This window comes from Pongo pygmaeus, chromosome 17 (assembly GCF_028885625.2).
Source record: "Pongo pygmaeus isolate AG05252 chromosome 17, NHGRI_mPonPyg2-v2.0_pri, whole genome shotgun sequence".
Lineage (NCBI taxonomy): Eukaryota > Metazoa > Chordata > Mammalia > Primates > Hominidae > Pongo > Pongo pygmaeus.
The window spans coordinates 46,662,196-46,675,623 of NC_072390.2; the positions used below are offsets into that span (position 1 = coordinate 46,662,196).

Genomic DNA, 13,428 nt, shown 5'->3' on the forward strand with positions numbered 1-13,428 from the left:
TTCATGGGCAGTGTGAGCACCTTATAATAACAAAATAATCCCAGTTCCTCCTTCTGATCCTTACATCATTGCTGTTATTCATTCACTTATATATAAACATACATAAGCATATATATGTGCATACATAATCAAATACATTGCTATACCATTTTTTGAGCAAACTGTTATCTGTTAGATCAATTAAAAATATGTATAATAGAAGGTTTTATCTTACTTTCATTTATCCCTTCTCCCATGCTGTTCCTTTCTTTATGTAGATCTAAGTTTCTGATCTATATAATTTTCTTCCTCTCTAAAGAACTTCTTTTAACATTTCTTGCAAAGCAGGTTTAGTGGCAAAAAATTTCACCAAGTTTTGTTTCTTCAAAAAAGGCTTTATTTCTCCTTCACTTTTGAAGGATAATTTCCTAAGGTAAAGAATTCTTGGCTAGTTTTTTTTTTCTCTCTGAACACTTCAAATATTTCTTCACTCTCTTCCTGCTTGCATAATTTCTGAGAATTCTAATGTAATTCTTATCTTTGTTTCTATATAGGTAAGATGTTCTTTTTCCTCTGTCTTCTTTCAGGATTTTTTTTCATTATCTTTGATTTTCTGTTGTTTGAAAATGATATGTTCGGGTATAGACTTTTTGGCATTTATTCTGCTTGGTATTCTCTGAGCTTCCTGGATCTGTGTTAATGGTGTTTGACCTTAACTTGGGGAAAATTCTGAGTCATTGATTCACGTATTTTTTCTGTTCATTTCTCTTTTTCTTCTCCTCTGGTATTCTCATTATGTGTATGTTGCATCTTTTGTAGTTGGCCCACAGTTCTTGGATATTCTGTTTTGGATTTTTTCCCTCAGTCTTTTTTTTTTCTCTCTGCTTTTCAGTTTTGGAGGTTTCTATTGAGATATCCTCCAGTTGTGAGATTCCTTTCAGCTGTGTCCAGTCTACTAATAAATCTATCAAAGGGCTTCTTCATTTCTGTTACAGTATTTTTTATTTCTAGCATTTCTTTTTGGGTCTTTCTTAGAATTTCCATCTCTCTTCTTATATTACCCATGTCCTCTTGCATGCTGTCTACTTTATTTGTTAGAGCCCTTAGCATATTAATCATAGTTGTTTTAAATTTCTGGTCTGATAATTCCAACATATCTGCCATATCCATTGCTTGCTTGGTCTCTTCAAACTGTGTTTGTGCTTTTTAGTATGCCTTGCATTTTTTTCTTGATAGCTGAACATAATGTACCAGGTAAAAGGAATTGCTGTAACTAGGTCTTTATTAATGTGTTGGTAAGGCGTGGGAGGAAGGGAAGCATTCTATACTCTTACGATTAGATCTCAGTGTTTTAGTAAGCCTGTGCCTCTGGACTGTGAACTCCACATGTGCTTCTCAGACCTCCCCACCTCACCCCCATAGGTGGGGCAGGATGGCTAGAGTGGACTGGAGTTGGGTAGTTCCTCCACACGGAAGGGTAGAGTCAGATAGAATTGGGTGTTTTCCTTCCGTGAGGTGAGTTAGGCTCTGATAAAACCCCAGCAGGTTTTATCAGAACCTAAAGCAGAAGAACATAGTGCTTTTATGGTTTTCAGAATAGTTTATTTCCCCTGCCTTTGTTGTAATCATGAGGGAATTTTTCTCTGATATTCACTGTGAAGACTTGATGAGGCTCCTGGAGGTAAAACTTGCAAAAGCATGCCCCCCACCCCTTCCCCATGACAGGTCCCCCTGGAGTTTTTATCACTCAGATTTGTCCACATTGACCCTCCAGGAACTTGTCAGTTACAGTTCAGGTTTCCTTAACCCAGTGATGGTTCCTTACGGCAGATTCTGCTCTGTTGTGATTCTGGGAATTCACCTGTTGGTCTCTCCCACTTTAGCAACAGCATTTTGTCCTCTAATCTAACTTTTATAAATCTAAGAAGAATTGGTTATTTTTCAGTTTGTTCATGTTTTCACCTATTGTTAGGGCAGAGTGGTGACTTCTTACGTGCCAGACTGGAAACTGGAAATCCCATGAATGGCTTTTTAAACCGTGTTAGTGTTGGGTACACACAATCCCATCCTTGGGAAACACAAGAAAAGAAGCAAAAAAAGTAACCGTGATGGTTAATTTTATGTGTCAACTAAGTTAGGTTATGCTACCCAGATGTTTGGTCAAACACCAGTCTAAACATAATTGCGAAGGTATTTTTTTTCTAATGATGAAATTAACGTTTAGATTACTCCATCCAGATGCGGGTGGGGCTCATGCAATCAGTTGAAAGCCTTAAGAGAGAAAAGAGTTTCATTTTCTTCCTCTAGGTCTTTAGAGGAAGAAGAAGCGAACTGCCATGGTACTGTAGCTGCAACATCAACTCCTGCCTGGGTCTTTAGCCTGCTGGCCTACCCTGCAGATTTTGGACTTGCCAGCCTCCAAAATCATGTGAGCCAATCCAATCTATCTATATACACATCCTATTGATTCTGTTCCTTTGGTAAACTTTGACTAATATAGTAACATACTACGATTTTGAAAAATGGGGTAAAATATGGTAATTTGGGGGAGGGACTTGGAAGACCTGTGTGGAATATGTGATTTAGTCTGTCCAATATCAGGCAATGCAGATGTCTTGGGAAGATGTCTTATGAGCCCTTCCACCCCTTAGTTGGCTGAGCTCCAATTGAATTTGTGTTCTCATAGCTTCCCAGGGACTTCTATAATTACTCTACCTTCATTTTCTTCTTTTTCTTAAATCCATTTAATTTAATTGAAATTCAGATAAATACGTAACTTTCTAATATGTTAGGCAAATGTTTGTAAGATTTCATAAAGAGCTAGTATTGGGAAACTTATGACATAACTTACAAAAACTTTTTAAGAATCACATTCCTAAGAGAAATATGCTTTCCTGATGGTGCCAGGGGATCTCAGAACAGTATATAAATCCTATCATTTCAGCATTGGGTTTCCTGTTGATGATACTGCTTGGGGAAAAATGAACACCAGAGGTGGACCAATGACCAAAGGCAGAGACAGGTTCCTGGGATCAGATTCCTAATGCCATGATGAAGCTTGTAAAGGCTTTCTAGGGGCAGGATACAAGTGATGAAAGCTGGAGGTATGTTAGACCAGCCAAGTGTAGCTTCTGTAGTAGAGCTTCATTGACAACCTTAGAAAAGAACAAACTGTAAAAGATATCTATTTATTGTAGGCAAAATACATTTTTCGGAAATTGGATTTCAGCCATGCCTCAATGACTTCCATGAGATTCCTAGTGAGGCTCTGCCCATGTTCTGTAATTAGGGTTCAAAACAGACTCCAACATCCTGGGAATGATTGCTTCCTGTTCTTCCTGCTTCCACTTTTCCTAACTTCAAATATGAACTGCTTTTATCAACACAGAGAATTCACTCAGGTGTTTCAGTTACAAATCTTAGCTCATAGAAACAACTGTGCTTAATAAATGTCTTTTCTTTTCTTTTTTTTTTTGAGACAGAGTTTCACTCTTTTCGTCCAGTCTCGAGTACAGTGGTGCAGTCTCAGCTCACTGCAACCTCTGCCTCCCAAGTTCAAGCAATTCTCCTGCCTCAGCCTCCCTAGTAGCGGGATTACAGGTGCCCACCACCACTCCCAGCTAATTTTTGTATTTTTAATAGAGATGGGGTTTTGCCATGTTGGCCAGGTTGGCCTTGAACTCTTGAACTCCTGACCTCAGGTGATCTGCCCCACCTTGGCCTTCCAAAGTGCTGGGATTACAGACTTGAGCCATTGTACCCAGCCTGTCTTTATTTTTCTATAATCATACTTTTTTCTTTTTCTTTTAAAATTTTTATTGATATATAATTGTTTATATTTTGGGAGTACATATGGTGATCTGATACCTATATACAATGTATAATAATCAAATTAGGGTGATTAGGGTATCCATCAACTCAAATATTTATCTTTTCTTTGTGTTGGGGACATTTCAAGTAATCTTTTCTTGCTATTTAAAAATATATAGTAAATTGTTAGCTATAATTTACCTACTGTACTATCAAATACTAAATCATTTATTTTATCTAAGTGTACTTTTGTACCCCTTAACCAGCTTCTTTTCATCTCCTCCTCCTCCCTTCCCTTCCCTTCCTAGCCTCTGGTAACTACCAATCTACTTTCTACCTCCATGAGATAAATTTTTTTTAGCTCCCAGATATGAGTAAGAACATTTGATATTTGTTTTTCTGTGCCTGGATTATTTCACTTATAATGACCTTCAGTTCCATTCATGTTGCTGAAAATGACAGATTTCTTTTTTATGGCTGAATAATATTCCATTGTGTGTATAGACCACATGTTCTTTATCCATTTATATGTTGACAAATACTTAGGTCGAGTCTATATCTTGCGTATTACAAATAGTGCTGCAATAAACGTGGGAGTGCAGATATCTCTTCAATTTACTGATTTCCCTTCTTTTGGATATATCCTCAGCAATGGAATTGCTGGATCATATGGGAGTCCTATTTTTAGTTTTTTGAGGAACCTCTATACTGTTTTCCGTAATATCTCTACTACTTTACATTTTCACAGTGTACAAGTCTTCCTGTTTCTCCACAACCTGTCCAGAATTTGTTATCTTTTGTTTTTTTTGATAATAGCCATTCTAACTCAGGTAAGATGATATCTTATTGTGGTTTTGATTTGCATTTCCCTGATGATTAGTGGTGTTGAGCATTTCTTCATATAGCTATTGGCAATTTGTATGTCTTTTTTGAGAAATGTCTGTTCAGGTCTTTTGCTCATTTTAAAATCAGAATTTTTTTTTGGTACTGAGTTGTTTTAGTTCTTTATATATCCTAGTTATTAATCCCTTGTCAGATGGATAGTTTGCAAACATTTTCTCCCATTCTGTGAGTTGTTTCCTCACTTTGTTGAGTGTTTCCTTTGTTGTGTAGAAGCTTTTTAGCTTGATGTAATCCCATTTGTCTGTTTTTGCTTTGGTTGCCTGTGTCTTTGAGGTCTTATCCCCCAAAAATCTTTGCCCAGACCAATATCCTAGAGCATTTCTACAACGTTTTCCTTGAGTAGTTTTATAGTTTCAGGTCTTACATTTAAATCTTTTTTTGTTTGTTGGCTTTTTTTTTTTTTTTTTTTTTGAGACAGAGTCTTGCTCTGCCACCCAGGCTGGAGTGCAGTGGCGCGATCTCAGCTCACTGCAACCTCTGCCTCCTGGATTCAAGCAATTCTCCAGCCTCAGCCTCCAGAGTAGCTGGGATTACAGGTGTGCACAACCACGCTCAGCTTATTTTTGTATTTGTAGTGGAGACAGGGTTTCACCACGTTGGCCAGGCTGGTTGTGAACTCCTGACCTTGTGATCCGCTTGGCTCGGCCTCCCAAAGTGCTGGGATTCCAGGTGTGAGCCACCGTGCCTGGCCACATTTAAATCTTTAATCCATTTTGAGTTGATTTTTGTATATGATGAAAGACAGAGATCTAGTTTTATTCTTCCGTATATGGATATCCAGTTTCTCAGCGCCATTTATTAAGAGATTGTCCTTTCCCCAGTGTAAGTTCTTGGCATCTGGTTTCTCTGGTTTCTCTACTCTGTTCCATTGGTCTGTTATAATAATTGATATTTTAGGTTCCCATTCACATAGATGTCAAAAATGTAATTGCGGCTAATTCAGGGTTCACATTTTACCTTTAGGCTTGTGCCTAACCTTAATTAACAGTCCCAATGCATTGGGAAGGTCCCTTATGATCCCTGATGTCATCTATCCTCACAGGCATCCTCTAAAATGTCAGTCCCTCTGTCTGGTCCTTATTTGTGATTCTGTGCAGCCTGCAGTGGAGACATCCTTATTCGTATCCACATGGCTCTTCGGGCATGGCAGCTTTTTCTGATACTTCTGTGCTTCCCCTGGCCTCAAGAGTTATTCTCCTTTTCCCGAGATGTGCCTTCTTCTGTAGAATCCCTTTGCTTCCTTGTAGCTCTAGCAAGAAACAGGACCATTTGATTTTGGATCCTATAATATATCTAGCGGATCTCAGGGATCAAGTGAAGAACTGACTATAACTACAGTTTTCAGTTTTCCCATTTAATTCTCATCTTACCCTCATAGGGTGGGAAGGGCTGGCTTGTACTCAAGAAGCAACCTCTCAAACCCCTTGTCTGTGCTACATGTATCTTGATAGTCTTCCTATTAGCACAAAGTGGGGTGAAGGCTAAGCTGGAGAGGGGAAGGGGAAACTAGAAAAATATCAGTTTTTTTTTGTTGTTGTTTTGTTTTTTTTGTTTGTTTGTTTGTTTGAGATGGAGTGTCATTCTGTTGCCCAGGTTGGAGTGCAGTGGTGTGATCTCGGCTCACTGCAACCTCCGCCTTCCAGGTTCAAGTAATTCTCCTGCCTCAGCCTCCCAAGTAGCTGGGATTACAGACATGCACCACCACACCTGGCTAATTTTTGTATTTCTAGTAGCGATGGGGTTTCACTGTGTTGGCCAGGTTGGTCTCGAACTCCCAACCTCAGGTGATCCACCCACCTTGACCTCCCAGAGTGCTGGGATTACACATGTGAGCCACCATGGCCAAAAATTAGTATTTGAAAAATATTATCCTGCATCATAAGTAAGTTGAATATGAAGCCATGGGAACTGAGAGAACAGGTTGTTTCTAAAGAGAAATTATCTCAAGAAAAGAAGGAAAAAGTGAGAAAGAATTAAGAGATGGATTGGGAACATTATTTTATTAGAAAATCAGTGACCATTCCTACTTTTATGACCCATGTCCCACCAGTGTTTGCTTGATGGGAATTTTTAGGGATGGGGTACATTGCTATCTTACTACTTTATATGTGAATAATGGGTGTGCCTGATTTCTAGCACATTAATGGATTTTATAACTCAATAAATTGTAGGCACTCAATAATTTTTATTAAATGAGTGAATGATAAAAAGCAGTGGACATAACTGGATATATTAAAGCAGCATGGGGCTATATGAGCAGGAGGAGTTTCATAAGATCAAGATTAAAAATTAATTTGATTTTTTTTTTTTTTGCTTAAGTGGTGTTTACTAGTCTTAGGGACCAGTACATATACATTAGAGAATGTATTCATTAAGAAGTCTCAGCCAGGCACTTAATTGTTGACACAGGAAAAAAAAAAAAAAGCCAACAAACCAACTCCGCAGAGCTGTGTTAAAAATACTGGACTTTCATCCCTTGATTGGAGGTATTATTACAGTGTCGAGCTGACCTGCAATATGGATCATTGAGATCAAAGGCTATAAATTATAATGTTTGCCTTTAAAGAAGTCAATTCAACCCTGAACGCCATAGTTAGCTACTTTCAACTGGAAGCTACAACATGGATTTATGGAATCTGTCTTGGTTTCTGTTCTTGGATGCTCTTCTCGTGATTTCTGGCTTGGTAAGGAAACAATATACAGAAAACACTTTAAAAATTTTGGGGCAATCGATATTGATTGTTAAAGAACAAGTGTTTGTTAATTTTTTGTTTTTTATACATCTTGAAATGTTGATCTCAAATGAGTGTTTCTTCTTGGAGATTAGGGGTGGGAAGGGTGTAGGGAGTGACAAATAGCCACACCAGAGTAGAGACATTGATATAAAGTTACGTTTTCCTTTTAGTTTCATCATTGTGTAACAAGTTTTCTTTTGATGAGATTATAAATGTGAATTTTGAAAATCATTCCATTTTTACTGCTGAATGAAATACAGATTGCTGCACAGTAACTTGAGACATGAATGAGTGTCACAGGCACCGTCAGTAGTTACAAAATTTTATAATGTGGTATTTCTCTTCTGCTTCTTCATCAGTTTAGACTAATCCTTCTACAATTTGTTGTATCACAAACCAACCCAAGGTTTTAAATGAAGTTTCAAATGGCTAGTGGAAAACCTTCAGTTGTTATTTTAAAATAACAATTATTATATTGGGGTGATATTCTATGAATAGGAACTAGAGCATTGCAAACAAGAGATACTGATGAATACATGTTAAACAGTAATTAGGAATAAATCCTTGATAATTTTATTCCGTAGGTTCACTGGCATTCCTCTATGAGTGTATGCCTGTGTGTGGTTATAGTGTGAAACATGCAAAGCACTTGTTAATGTCAAAAATGACGTAACCATCCATCCAGTTCATTCCCACATTTTGTTAAACACTCCAAATGATTCTAGTATTTAGATATGTAAGCTGTATTTGGATAAAATTGTACTTTACACTTTTGTGACAATTGATTATAGCTTACAGTGAGCCTTCTTTCACATTATATACTGTAACCCTCACAATACCCATGCAAAGCAGGTACTGACCATATTTTATGGATAGTCTCAGTACCTGGAAGGTGAACTGAATTACCCTTAGTTAGTAGAACCAGTAACATAACCCAGACACTCCTATGAGCTTTTTACTTCAATTACACCAAGACATTTCTCAGGTTTACTTAGTTTTTTTTTTTTTTTTTTCCTTTGGACATGTAGTCTGAGTTTCATTGACCATTTGTGGAGAATCTATTTTCAGAAAAAAAATTAATCACAAAATGTACCCATTTTTTTTCTTAAATACTTGTATTGTCTTTGAAGGCAGAATTATTCTGGGAGAAACACGAACGCAAAATAACTTGATTAATGAGTCTTGAATAACATTTCTTTTTAAAGAATTGTTATAAATTACAGTATTATTTCAACATTGAGAATAAATTATTTGGTTTTTCAAACATTGCTCCATGAATGCTTTAGAAAATCATGTGTAAAGTGAGCACTTATTTGAGAGCTAGAGTCTTATGTTCTGCCTTTTTTTCTCCCAATTTTTGAAGTTGGTTTCTTGTTTCTTGCACCTTCAAATTGATTTAACAGGCAGTTTCATTTTCCATATGAAATGAGAAGACCCTTTGGTCAAAAAGTCATCTTAAACTTCAATTTAGCCATCCTAAATACATGTCAGGAAGTAATCCATAATATTAATGACAAAACAAACGAACAACAAATGGTTAGATATAAACTGAATCCAAGAAGACCATTCATGGGCATTATAATAATATGTTTTGTTTATGTGTTTATTTCCCAGCCAACTCCAGAAAACTTTGGTGAGTCTATTTTGAGTTTTGCTCTAGGTTATAGAGAACCTAGGACATATTTAATGCTAAACATCATACATAATTACATATGCATAATTGATGCATAATTGCATTGAACTTTGATCTAACACTGGATTCTTTTGATTTATGGAGGGACATTTTATTGTCCATGTTCCAGGGTTCATACGCCCAGCAGAGAAATAGATGGTGGTATAGGAAAGGCCAAGCACAGTGACTGACACATAAACATCCCATAAATGCTTGCTATTACTGTTTTTGTTATTTTGTGTCAAATCAGATGGACCTAATAATAAGTCTACTCAGTATTCACTTGCATACCTAGAGATTTGGCCATATTATATACACCTTTGCAACTTAAAATAGTAATTCAAGTTTAACTTAAGAATTTTGCTTGAAAGTTCTAAGGTATACTACTAGCAAGTGATATACATGTATGAATAGATTGGGCTAGTTTGACCAAATTTAATCACGTTTCCTATTTAATCTAGCCTTCTAGTCTTTCAAATTAAGCTTAATAATATACGGAGCAACCAATTTCTTATTCCTGAAGTCATTTGACATTCAAGGAATGTCGATAGGACAGAATACATACATAAAAGCTCTTTAGAGCCCAACCTGGCTCATACGAGATTCTTAATCAATCAATCAATCAATCAATCAGTGTATGTTGAGTCTGAATCTAGTAGTCACTTACCGGAGGCCAAAAGAAACTCGCTTATTTCTGATTATATAAATGATAAAGGTTTTCTCCTTTTATAAACATAATGTTCAATTTTGTTGTTGTTGTTGTTGTTTTAATCACAGACGTAGATGGCGGAATGGACCAGGACATATTTGATATCAATGAAGGTTTGTGGATTTCTTTTACATAATCTCTTAAGTAGAGAGTTTGAATCCAATTTGCTAACATGAATTTTTATCTTTACTCTTAGGTTTGGGACTGGATCTTTTTGAGGGTGACATCAGTCTTGATAGGGTGAGTTGAAACAATATAAGGAAGAATCTTCCATTAACCACTGCAAGCCAAATTCAGAGTAACTGAGAAAGATTAGACAGCATGAATTTTGTTAAGCCTAACTATCTCTAAGGGTGCAGAATCATGGTGACACATTTATTCAATGAATATATTATACTCGAAGAAATGCATGTAATTGTGTCTTCATCTTTCATTACTCAGATTTCTGTGTGGTTCAAGCCACCATAACTCATTACATATGTCTTAGTCTTATTGATTTGATTGATTTTCATTATTGGAGCAATATGACATTTTGATTTTAAAATAGGACCTCACAGATTCAATCTAGTGGAGGCAAAATTAAACTGAATTTGTAAACATCTTCAATGAATCAGGCTTTTTACCACAATAAATAGATTTTGTGACTTCTACCCTGGCCTTAGCTAAAAATAATGTTGCCAAGTTAAGACCCTCCCGAACCTATTTATAAAGAGTGCTGATTCTCATCTAAGTCATCATGCCACACAGATAAACACAAGAACCTTGCATGTAGATTAGGGGGACTAAAAATTCACTATCATGAAAGCACTGTTTTTTTCAGTGTTCTCTCACAGAATGGAAATAAGCACTATTTTTCAAAAGACAAGATATAGTTTATTGCCCACTAGATTGAAAAATATTAAGAAACTTACTACTTACTATCCCTTTTGGTGATGATAGAGAGAAACTAGGATGCTTGTTTAGGAATGTGTTTAGAACATGTTATTATACTGGAGAGTGTATAAATTTGAAAAAAAGAAAGAAGACAATTTGATAAGAGCTAGCATAGTTTAAAATATGTACACCATGTGGCCTAGAAATTATCCAGTAGATCTTTTCCTGTAAAATTCTGCTCTTCCTTCCAACACAGTCCTGAGTCACTCCCTTACTTCCTATATCATAAGCATCAACATCCCTCACAGTCCTCCCACCCCCAGGAAAAAGAGCTGCAGTGTCCTAGGCTTAGTCCTGGGCCTACTCTTCTATCTGTGCTCTCTCTTGATCTCACTTTGGTCCAGGGATTTAAATGTCATCTCCATGCCAATGAATCCAAAGGCATATCTCTGGTCCTCTCCTTTGCCTGAGCTCCAGACTGGTCTATCCAAGCACTAATTTGCCAGCTCCACTTGAATGTCTACAAGACATCTCAAACCTAAGGTGTCCTCTGATCAGGTGAACTCTGACCTTTCCCCCAAACTGTTCCTCCCCACTCTCCTCTCTTCATAAAGTCATCCTCACAACCTGACTCTACTCAACTGAACACATAAAAACCTCGAGTCTCACCTTTGCTTCTCCTCTCTCCTTCACTCCCCATCCAGCCTGTCAGCAAGTTCTGTCATTTCTAACTCTAACATACACTGCAAATCATCCACTTTTCTCCATCACTCTAATTCAGGCCCCATCATCTCTTGCCTGGTTTTTTCCATTAGCCTCCTAATTTGTCTTTCTATTTCAGATATTGTTCCCCTATAATCTTTTCCACCCTGTTACATGTCCTTATCTCTCACAGCAAAGTCATTTTTCAAACAGGCGGTGACTTCATTTCACCTCCTGGCTTGAAACTCTTCCATAGCTGACTATGGGTTTAGAATCATCTCCGGATTTAGCCCCAGCCTTCTAAGCCTAGCATGCCTTAGCTCCTGCTTCTGTCCTCCCCTCTCCCCTCCCCTCTCCTCTCTTTTCCTCTCCTCTTATCTCATCCATGTTCTCTCTTAGACTCATCAGGCTACTGGTCTCAACACATATTCAAAACATCCCAGGCATATTCCCACCTCAGAACCAGAACAACTAATGTTCCCTCTGCCTGAAACCACCTTCCCAGGACCCCTTTCAATGCTGGCTCTGTCTTGCAATTCCTATTTCCCCTTAAATATCATCCCTTCAGAGAGGACTGTCCTGATCACTCCATCTCATGTACTCCATCATCCCTGTGCCCTTGTTCACATCTCTCTTTCTTTTTTTTTTTTTTTTTTTTTTTTTTTTTTAGGACACAGTAGATATTTATTAATTATTTGTAGACTTGGGTTGAACAGAACTGAATGACATTTTTTGAAAGGTGTTATGAATAGTATTTTTATCCTAAACTTTGTTCAAATTTCTCATCCATCATTTCTCCTAATTTTACTGCCCTCCCCCAAAAAAACATTTTTTGGAAAACAGCTTTTGTATAAATAACAGATTAATTGAAAGGAACATGTACTTGCTGGCACATGAGAGGGCAAGAAATAAATGATGTGATGAGCATATTATTATTCATTTTATCAAAAGGTGCTTCCTCAAGGAGGATACTATTGTGCTCCTTATTAAAGGAAATTAACATAGGTATCTGTTAATATAAATATAACTTCCATAAGGAACTCTGAAAGAAGTCAAAGGCTTCAAACACATCTCTCTTTCTAATTTCCTCCCTGTTGCATTCATCCTGCTTAAACATTTTTTTTTTTTACATACTCTTTCTCTCCTCCACTAGATATAAGCTCCATGAAGCCAGAGACCTTTATTACCAAGGAATCTCTATTCTCTAGGACAATATTCAATTTGTGGACTGAGTAAATACATTAGTAAAATATTACTCATTTTCTATTATACAGTTTAAAATCCTTTAAAAATTTTTGAAAACTTTGGCCCAGCTCATGTGTGACTTTTTCTGATATTGTGAGATCCAGATTATCAAGGTCTTGCTATCACTGTTTTCTTGCAAATTTTTAATCTTTAAGTATAGGAAACTAACCTATAAATCTACCAATATTTGTAGTTCAGTTTTCCAACAGTTATTTTTTGCATTATTCCTTCTTAAACTGTATTAACAAAATTAATGATAGAAATTAGTAATTTCTTCCTAGAAACTTTGTTATATTATGATAAAAGTAGGGCTACACACAAACACACACACACACACACACACACACACAATTTGTGCGAACTGGGAGAGCTTTAAACTTCATTTATTTCTAGATTAACTACTGATTGTTTCCTAAGTGTTTGCCTTATTCGTTTAACTAGCCTTTTTGCATTTATTTTTGACAGGCACAAATTAGAAATTCCATCATTGGAGAAAAGTATAGATGGCCTCATACCATTCCATATGTTCTAGAAGATAGCCTGGGTTAGTATGCACCTTGGAGTATTCATAACTAATGTATGTTTCTGACAAAATATGATTACAGTGTTTCAAAGGGTGGGCTTATATGGTCTTTAAGGTTTTGTTTGGTTTGCTCCTTTGTGTGGCTATGTACATTTACTTTGAAAAAAAAAAAAACAAGCAAAACAAACAATGAAAGTAACCTAAATGACTGTCTGAAATATTTACAGTGTCTTGACCAATATAGCAATGAGTTCAACCAACATTTATGGAGCGCCTA

At 36.7% G+C, this 13,428-nt stretch overlaps 1 protein-coding gene across 2 annotated transcripts in view; it reads left to right on the forward strand.

Moving 5' to 3' along the window:
• Nucleotides 1-7,281: 7,281 nt before the first annotated feature.
• MEP1B (meprin A subunit beta) overlaps nucleotides 7,282-13,428 on the forward strand; it is a 30,833-nt gene continuing 24,686 nt past the window's right edge. For both annotated transcript variants that reach the window (XM_054460289.2, XM_054460291.2), the window contains exons 1-5: nucleotides 7,282-7,376; nucleotides 9,042-9,060; nucleotides 9,877-9,921; nucleotides 10,005-10,048; nucleotides 13,094-13,172. In XM_054460289.2, coding sequence (XP_054316264.2) covers nucleotides 7,314-7,376; nucleotides 9,042-9,060; nucleotides 9,877-9,921; nucleotides 10,005-10,048; nucleotides 13,094-13,172 — 250 coding nt within the window. In that variant the 5' untranslated portion in view covers nucleotides 7,282-7,313. The remainder of the gene's footprint in view (nucleotides 7,377-9,041; nucleotides 9,061-9,876; nucleotides 9,922-10,004; nucleotides 10,049-13,093; nucleotides 13,173-13,428) is intronic.